The 8,376-nt window shown below is 51.0% G+C and overlaps 1 protein-coding gene across 1 annotated transcript; it reads right to left on the bottom strand.

Moving 5' to 3' along the window:
- Positions 1-3,983: 3,983 nt before the first annotated feature.
- Positions 3,984-8,370, bottom strand: LOC117644158 (BTB/POZ domain-containing protein KCTD3). The gene is made up of 12 exons (XM_034383428.1): positions 8,170-8,370; positions 7,767-8,080; positions 7,297-7,684; positions 6,893-7,209; positions 6,708-6,801; positions 6,427-6,632; positions 6,136-6,339; positions 5,935-6,051; positions 5,715-5,854; positions 5,352-5,635; positions 5,082-5,263; positions 3,984-4,989 (listed from the first exon to the last, which is right to left on the bottom strand). Exons 1-12 carry the CDS (start codon positions 8,220-8,222, stop codon positions 4,682-4,684), a joined length of 2,607 nt encoding a protein of 868 aa, XP_034239319.1. The 5' UTR covers positions 8,223-8,370; the 3' UTR covers positions 3,984-4,681.
- Positions 8,371-8,376: the final 6 nt, after the last annotated feature.

Raw genomic sequence — 8,376 nt, 5'->3', positions numbered from 1 at the left:
CCGAGGGGGTGGGGGAGGTTTTTCGTTGTTTGCTCCGTGCCCGCCGTGCCCGCCGTGCCCGCCGAACTCCCCGCTGGGCCCTCCGCCCCGCCAGGCCACCACCGTGCAATAACGCCTCCAGGCTTGCCTCCGAGCTGCAGACTGCAGTCGGGCGAAAGGCGGAACGGGACCAGGTTCCTCCGACGGCGGTGCACCCCCTTCTGGAGGTCACACAGTGGCGGAGTTTCGTGGTGTACCTACGCCGAAGCGAAGGAAAAGTTACTTTTTAGCGGGAGGGCCTTGTTTGTCGCCGAGCCTCGGCAGGACCGTTGCACGGCAAACGTTGAAGCTGGGTGCCCCCCACCGAGCCATCAAGCCATTCCGCGGCGGGCAGGCCTACCAGCGGCCCAGTTCAGAGTGTGCCTACACTGTACTCCGTACCGCGTACCGCGCGTGCTGTCGAGTGCCCCCCGAAAGGGAATTCCTTGCGCAACATGGAAATGGGGGCGAAAACGGCGTGCCGCGTATCGACATGACGGTCTTCATGGCCACTTGAGCAGCAGCACGGGGTCCACGTCCACGTCACTGACGTCCACCGGGCGGCCGAGGCCAAGGCAGAGGGGCGGCCGTGCCGGCAGGGAGGCAACCGTCGCGCGTGCCAACACGCTGCCAACATGCTGCCAACATGCTATACGAGTGCGAGAGAGACACCTCCCGCTCGGGAAATGGGTCTGCAGGCCGAAATTCGCGGTGTTGCCTCATACCCGCGGCCCCGCGGCCCGTGATGAATGAGCGACACTTGCGAAACGAGCGGCAACGAATTTGAATCGAGTTTGGATGTGTATCCGTGCCGGTGAAGCTTTTGTGTTCGAGGCGTGAGCGCGACGTCGTTCTCACGTGGAGCGGTGTGTGGCACACTGTGTGGAAGGTGGCGACTGTCGAACGTCACTGGTCCAGGGCAACGGACTGTGTGGGGCGCAAGCGGCAAGGTTCCTGGAGTTCCTACGACACTGTGTAAAGGCGCAACGCCAGGAGAGGTAGATAAGGGTAAGATTTGTAATCACGAGGCGACACCCGTTTAGCTTGACTCGTTGGAAGGCCGTTGCGTGTTTCTTGGGACTGCTTGGGACGCACGAGCGCAGCACGAGCCGGCCGGCCCCCACCTTTCGAGATCATCGAGATCGAGAGGCTGGAGGCTGCAGCTGCTGGAGGCGCGGCAGAAGGTGTGCGGGGGCCGCGCCGCACCGCGCCGGCAGCGACAGTGGTGGAGGGGGAGTTGAAGGGCTCTCGATGCCTGAAGCACGTGAAGCACGTCGTGGGCCAGGACATGTGTGCAGCACGCGTGCAGCTGGAGTGGCCCCGGACAATGGTCCTCTTGCTCAAATATTTAGCACGTACAAGTGCTCTCCTGGACCTGGAGGCCGGCGCGCCGACCCCCGCCGTCGGCACCGCGCACCGCGGCCAGCCGAAGCGGAGCGTGTGGAGGGTTGCCTCCAGGGCCGCGACGGGGAGGATGGGGGTGGAGGATGCGACCCGGAACAACCAAAGGCCCGAAAGAATTAAGTCCCGTCCAAATTTTAACTCTGTGGCCGCGGCGCCGCCCTCGAGGGCTGCAAGGTGCGGTGAGGGGCTCCACCGCGCCGCCGAGCGCCGCCACTCCCCCCACGGGGCCTCCGAGCCGCGTCCCAGCCAATGGGGCGCCGCGCCGCGCGCTGGGCGGAGTCTGCCGCGCCTGGCGGCCGGTACTCCCTCCAGGGCCCCGCCACGCCCCGCCCCGCCACGCCGACGGCGCCGAGGGCGTCCTCCAGGAGGGTGGCAGTCCCGCCCTGCCGCGCCTGCAACTGCACTGGTAAAGCACCTGCAGCGACGTACTCGAGGTACTTGTCGAGCACCGCTGTAACCAACCGCCAGCGACACGGGCGGCAGCGCCATTCCTCCATTCCGCGAGCCGGCAGCTAAAATTTCACAACTGACACGACTCGACTCCCGGCCGCCCCTCGTTTGGTCTCTCATTCTCTCTCCAACCGCCTCGGATGGCTTTCCACAATGAGTGCGGCGAGCTGGTGCACTGCGAGACTCCCCACCTGACAAAGCCAAATCCGAGTCAAATCCCAACGGTCTGCGTCGAGAAATATAAAGGGCAACGCCCGTCGTCGCCGAGTCAGATCGGGCGAGCCGAGCCGGTGAAAGACCAACGAGCAAAGACGAAGCAAATTAGGCAGAAAGACGTTGCGCTCGCCGCGCGCTGCGGACTGCGTAAGGTGGGAACGGCAAGACGGGGAAGTGCGTGAGCTGGACAATGCTCTATCGGATCCAGTGCCCCCCCCCCCTTCCGACACGCCCCTTTAACCGCCCCACAACGCCCACTTTCGATACATTTGCGAGCACCGCGGCTCTAGATCCCGCCCCGCCCCGCCCCGCCCCGCCCCGCCCCGCCCGCCGCCCCGCCCCGCCCCGCCCCGCCTTGGCGACGGATAAGAAAACGAGAAACGGGAGTGACGGATAATGGACCGGAAGTGCCGCTGCTGCCGGACAAAGGCGCCGCGCCGCGAGGTCGCGAGACGGAAGGGAAGGCAGTGGCGGCAGCGCAGTGGCGGAGGCAGCGGTGGCGCGAAGAGAGCACCGGCAGGCCGAATCCGAACAGCGCCCCGTCGCTCTGTCTCTCTCGCGCCCCCACGGACCTGCGGACCGCCCCGCGAGTGCGAGCGAGACAGAGCGACGAAACGATCCGCAGTGAGGCTGGGCTGCATCAGCGCGAGGGCAGCACCGCTGGGGGAAAGTGCGGCCCGACCCCACTCCCCACTCGCATTGTCAACAGCATCAGCCACATGTAATTATCCCACTTGGTCCGTCAACAGTTGACTTCCTTATTGACTTGCCCTTTGCTTTCGCTCTCATTACAGCGCGACCCCTCGCGGTGCTTTTTCACGTTGTTGGTGTCGTTTCTTGTTGTTGTTTTTTAAAAGTAGCGCGGCTAAGACGTCGTTTTGAGATAGCCGCCGTCCCATGAGGCGGAGGAAAAATAACGAACCCGGTGAACCCTCAGGCCTTGTAAGCCCATTCGTGAGGTGCTTACGGACGGTCCGAAGTCGGCTAGCTTGGACATGAACGAGAACGGGGATGAACATAATAAGCCCCACCTCAGGGATGCTGGCGGCCATGCCGGGCCATGCCTTCAACAAGTACCAGCAGAGGGCGGAAGGTTTCCCCTGCCTCCTACGTCCTCGAGGACACTTGTTGGTTGATAAGCGAAGACGCTTGGGCCGACGCAGCGTCCCCTCTTGACTACGCCCCCTTCTCTCTCTCTCTCTCTCTCTCTCTCTCTCTCTCTCTCTCTCTCTCTCTCTCTCTCTCTCTCTCTCTCTCTCTCTCTCTCTCCCCCCCCCCTCGCTCGCCTCTTTTGCGCCAACGGCGGCGTTACAGGTCCCAGTCGCACTGGCCTGGCAGCGGTTGGCAGAGATGTCTTTGTCGGTCTGGTGTCCCTTCCCTTCCCCGACCCCGAGGGACGTTTCTGGTCCCTGTTTGGAACTCGCGGCACCCCCAAGTCTGGCAAGGCCGAGGCGCGGCAGCGGCGAAGCAACAGCCTCGCTGCTCTGTAATTACGGCGAGCAATACGAGCGACTGCGAATAAAGAAAGTGGCCGGGGAGGGGAGGGGGTGGGTTGTCGCGTCGCACTGCGTCGCACGGTGTGGAGGAATGTAGGGCACGGGCAGGCCATGCCAAGCCCGCCAAGCGGCCACGCCGTGCACTGACGAGTCAAACAGTCAAACGGGGCAGGGAAGCCGCAGTGCCAGTGCAGTGCCAACCGGCACCTCAATTATTTTTAACGGCCGTCGCGAGTTCATTCTCCCCTAATTGAATGTGTTCATTTCAAAACTGTCTCCTGGAAGCTGTCCTCTGGTCATTTTCTGGGTAGCTTCATTCAGCCGTGCAGTACTGTTTTGTGGTTTTTTTCTTCCCGCGGTTATGCACTCTTTGGTGGTGGTTGATACAAGCAACAAGAGTTTTATTTATGCAAACAACTTTATTTGATGTAATTACTACATGTTTGGCCAGCAGGCCTATAAACATGCAGACTCATCTAATACTGGGGAATGACAGCAAATATGTCACACACTGCACAACTAAACAGAAGAGAAACTAACTATTCTAGTCACAATGATTACTCCACCAAGTAAGATAATATTTGATTTATCACATCTCAAACATGAGAATTACATAAAATTGTGGTCTAAACCATGCATGACTGCAAGTCCATCCATCAAAACATTTTGAGTGAAAATCCGGATGGGACTGTAGTCTAGAAATTATTGATCTTAACGTTCAACAAACATCAAACAATTTTAAAAAATAACACTTTTGAGAGAAAGTAACAGAAATAAAAAATAATCTAAAAGTAAAATAAATAACCAGAAGGTATACAACAATCATAAGGACAAAACCTGGCAAATTTGTGCAGTCTAACAGGAATGTACAAGGTAAGAAATAGGCATACCGTAAAGTTTATCGGCTACTTCCATAAGTCTCTGAGATAAATTAAATAATAAATCTCTAACAAATTTCATTAATGCAGAATAAAGAAGGTTGCAACACAATTCATTAAGTTTAATATGAAATAATAACTAAAAATGGGATAGAAAACAACAACAAAGTACCAATGTAAAGTGGCACCAAAAGGTTCATTATAAAACAAAAATCTGCTTCAGGATGAAGTTGGGGGAGGTGGGTTGCTCACAGATGGGATTGCTTTGTGAGGAACATCTGCACTAGCAGCAGCCACCCTCTCTAAACGGTCTTTATCACGAATTTGGGCTTCCAGAGCTTCAACCTGTTGCTGCTGCTGCTGGTTGAGAAATGCTACATTAGAAGCTTTCAACCTAGCGGCTGGATGGTTAGCTAATGAAGGGCAGGGGGACAAGCAAGGGGTAGAGCTGTGACTGTTGCTGAGGTCACATTGGTCTAGAAGTTTCAGCAGCTCCTCAGGGGTTGGTCCTCCAGATGTCTGCATTGCTATAAAGCAGGGAAAACATTATTGTACTTGACTGTTGAATATTTTGAATCTTCTACATGTCTACTGACATGAATGCATCAAAGTAACTTACCAGGTGCATCTTTGGCTGCAAGGTCCAGAGCTGTAGTTAAGTCCCACATCTGAATAGCACCATTGCTGTGACCAGTGAAAATGAATCGTCTTGGCCGAGAACCCATGCGACTGGATCCCTCGCATTCATGGACACAGAAGGATGTGATGGTTGTGCCATCCACAGAGCGTATGACACAAACTCTAAAATTAAAATATGAAAAAATTAGAAAATTTAAAAGCGGGCTCTACTAAGGTGGAAAATGAGTGCACAAGAGAATGAGATTGGTACCTCTTTCCATTGGATGCAAGGCGAACAAAAAGTTCTGGTGTATCTGGCACCACCTTCTGAATGAAGACCTGCACATCATCTTGCTCCCCAAACGGACCACAGTCATTACCAGCAGCATAGCTCACATAGGGCTCTACTTCTTCCAATGAAACTATTTTGAAAGAAGCAACGGGGGTGGAGCCAGGTTGAGTTGAGATCATCCCCCTAAATCGAGTGACACTCCAAGTGCGCACATGGTTGTATTCACTGCACACCGAAACCAAGAATTTTTCTGACAGCATCACCTATCAATAGAAACCCAACAATTACTGCTCATGCTATTGTTCAGAAATGATATTAAGTTAAAGTCTGGCACCTCCCTACCTTTGTTACAGGGCTTTGGTGCACAGTAAATGTTTGGAAAAGTTGAGGGCCATGGCCAGCAGTTTCAGGATGCTGCACAATGACCCTAACTGTTCCGGCACTTGTGCCATAAGCAATTTCAATCCAGTTACCACATAAACCTGAAAGCAAATAATATTATTTCAGATTTATTCACTTGTATTGAAACTTCTACTTGCATTAGGATAAAGAGGTCTCTCACTAGTCTTTGGTGTAAGGTACACAGATATGGCTGTTATTGGGTCATTGCCAGGATCTTTATAGAGCTCCGTGACCAAGAGATCATTGTCCTTCATACGAAGAGGGAACTTCTGCATATCTATAGGCATAAGAAAGGGAGAAGATCACAATCCAATACAGCTGAATCTCAGAATAGTAAATACCTCAGTCGAGCAGAAATTACCAATGTAATAAATTGAACCATTGTTACACCCCAGAAGTAAGAATGATCCAGCTGTGTCAAATGATGAGATAGGAACTACATCCTGGATCTGCCAATGCTGTGTCATGGCATGCCATACTCCTATTTTTCCAGTTGGTGAGAGTGCAACCAATGTACTGCCAATGAAGAACAGATATTCTACACGGACATGCAGATTGAAAGTACCTAAAAAACAGAAGTTTGTATGAAACAGGGAATTTAAAAACCTACAGCTAAAGAAGAAAATTAGTTATAATAAGCAAAAGATGTTACCAATATTTGTCCTTGCCCCACACTCTGATACTCCCCACAACCGAACTTGACTGCCATATGAAATGGCAACCATCTTGCAGTTAGCCTCCCCACCTCCCCCACTTCCACCACCTTGGCTTAGCTTTGCATTAATAGCAATCCGTTCAATGGAATTTTCAATGTGAGGGCTGGTGAAGACATGCTGCCAGCTACTGGAATCCTTAAGCCTGAGGCAAAGGAAATGAAACCAAATGAATGAAAGATGAACATAGAAATCTAGCTTAAAAAACACCTGCACTTACCTGTAACAGGATACAAAATGGGCATATGCCACCACAATCCAGTTGTGATGAGCTTTAATTATCTGTACACGAAGTGGGTCAGCCCAGCTTGATCCTAAACACATGGATAAAATGTGTAAAAAAAAAAGTTACAACAAAAGCAACCTTGCCAAAATTTAGGTTTTTAAATTGGATACATGTCTTACCTTGGTGGTGCCCCCCAAAAACCAAAGCCACATCATTTCTTAACAGTTTGTTAAAGTCAGCTGAAGAATTTCTAGAATGTCTGAGGTCAAGAGAAGCAGCTCTAGAATGACCATTGACGGCACAACTGGCAGCTGCTCTGGTTGTAATATTTCGGAGATCATTTGATGAGCGAGACCCTATAGCGGCCCCATTGGTCCCAGAACCACCACTGCCATTAGATGAGACTCGGAGATCAAGTGATGAGTTTCGAGAATGAGCCGTTGCAACAGCAGCTCCAGATCGTGTTGTTGAATGAACATGTGGATTACATGAATACCTTGAATGAGAAAAATAATCATTACAAACATTGCAAGCATAAGATAAAAAAAATATAATGAGGAAGATTTGATGGAAATAGTCTTACCCAGGCATATTACTCGGGCCAGCCTGGTGTGTAAGAGAGGGCCCAAAAACAGGTTGGGAGTTGCTGACTGAATTGGTCCCAGTTGAAACATTGGATGACCCAGAAGCATTACTCCCAGAACTATTCAGTCCACAGCCAGCCACAGAACAAAGAGAATTTCCTCCAGCAGATGTATTGCCAGAGGAGCTTGGTACTGATGCAGATGTGGGTTGCTGAGCTACAGAAAGTGGATTCAACGATGGATGGTGCCCAGATGAGGCTGAGATGGATGGAGCAGCATTTGATGATCCCGCAGAGGACATGGGAACTGAATTTCCTGAGCGAATGCCCAATGCAGAATTTTCACTCAAAGCAGAACCTGAACAACTTGGCTCCTGAAGCGGTACACCTGAGTTAAAAAAGATAAAAGAAATATTGTAGACTGAGTATTTCAATGCCTCTTCGATGTAAAATTTAAATTTAATACTAACAAGGTGGTGGTAAATATCCATAAAACAGGACGTCTCCACATGATGACTGAGTCAAATCCTGGCAAAGAACAAGTCTCTTCACCAAAGGTGTGATTCCATAATATTCAGCTTCATGTCGAAGGGCTCTAATATCGACACTTTTGAGCTCAATATCCTTTGTCCTCAAATAATTTAAAATAAGAGCAAAGACTTTAGGATCTCTGTCGATAAATATTGCACCTGTTTCATCTTTCAGGCTTGAAATACGGCCACTCAATAGAGCGGTAAAAAATGAATCAGGAATCCAACTTAGTGTTTGACGAGAAGTGGAGAACCTGAGGAAATAAAATAAATTAATCAGAAATAAATAATTGAAACCATACTTTCCCATGCTAAATGACAGTTGAATATTTGTATTACTAACCTCGTCCCTCCAACATTTAGGTGGACTATGTCTCCACTGTGATTTGGATACATTTTGATTAGGTTAGGAAAACAGTACAATTATCCTAACAAGAGACCGAGGTCCTCAAAAGTCAAACGAATGCAAAAGCATTGCGTTTCTTTTTTAAAACTTCACTGTAAATACATTTCTGCTCTGCTGTTGTTATCAACGCCCAACCCACCCTTT

Source organism: Thrips palmi, unplaced genomic scaffold (assembly GCF_012932325.1).
Source record: "Thrips palmi isolate BJ-2018 unplaced genomic scaffold, TpBJ-2018v1 HiC_scaffold_17, whole genome shotgun sequence".
NCBI lineage: Eukaryota > Metazoa > Arthropoda > Insecta > Thysanoptera > Thripidae > Thrips > Thrips palmi.
The sequence above is the reverse complement of the archived record's forward strand: the minus strand, read 5'-3'. Positions and strand labels throughout refer to the sequence as shown.

Coding starts and splice junctions, on each gene's coding strand:
- LOC117644158 (XM_034383428.1), bottom strand. CDS start 8,222: ATGTATCCAAATCACAGTGGAGACATAGTCCACCTAAATGTTGGAGGG. Junction 7,210..7,296: donor GGCCCGAGTAATATGCCTGG/GTAAGACTATTT, acceptor TTCTCATTCAAG/GTATTCATGTAATCCACATG. Junction 4,990..5,081: donor TGCAGCCAAAGATGCACCTG/GTAAGTTACTTT, acceptor CCTGCTTTATAG/CAATGCAGACATCTGGAGGA.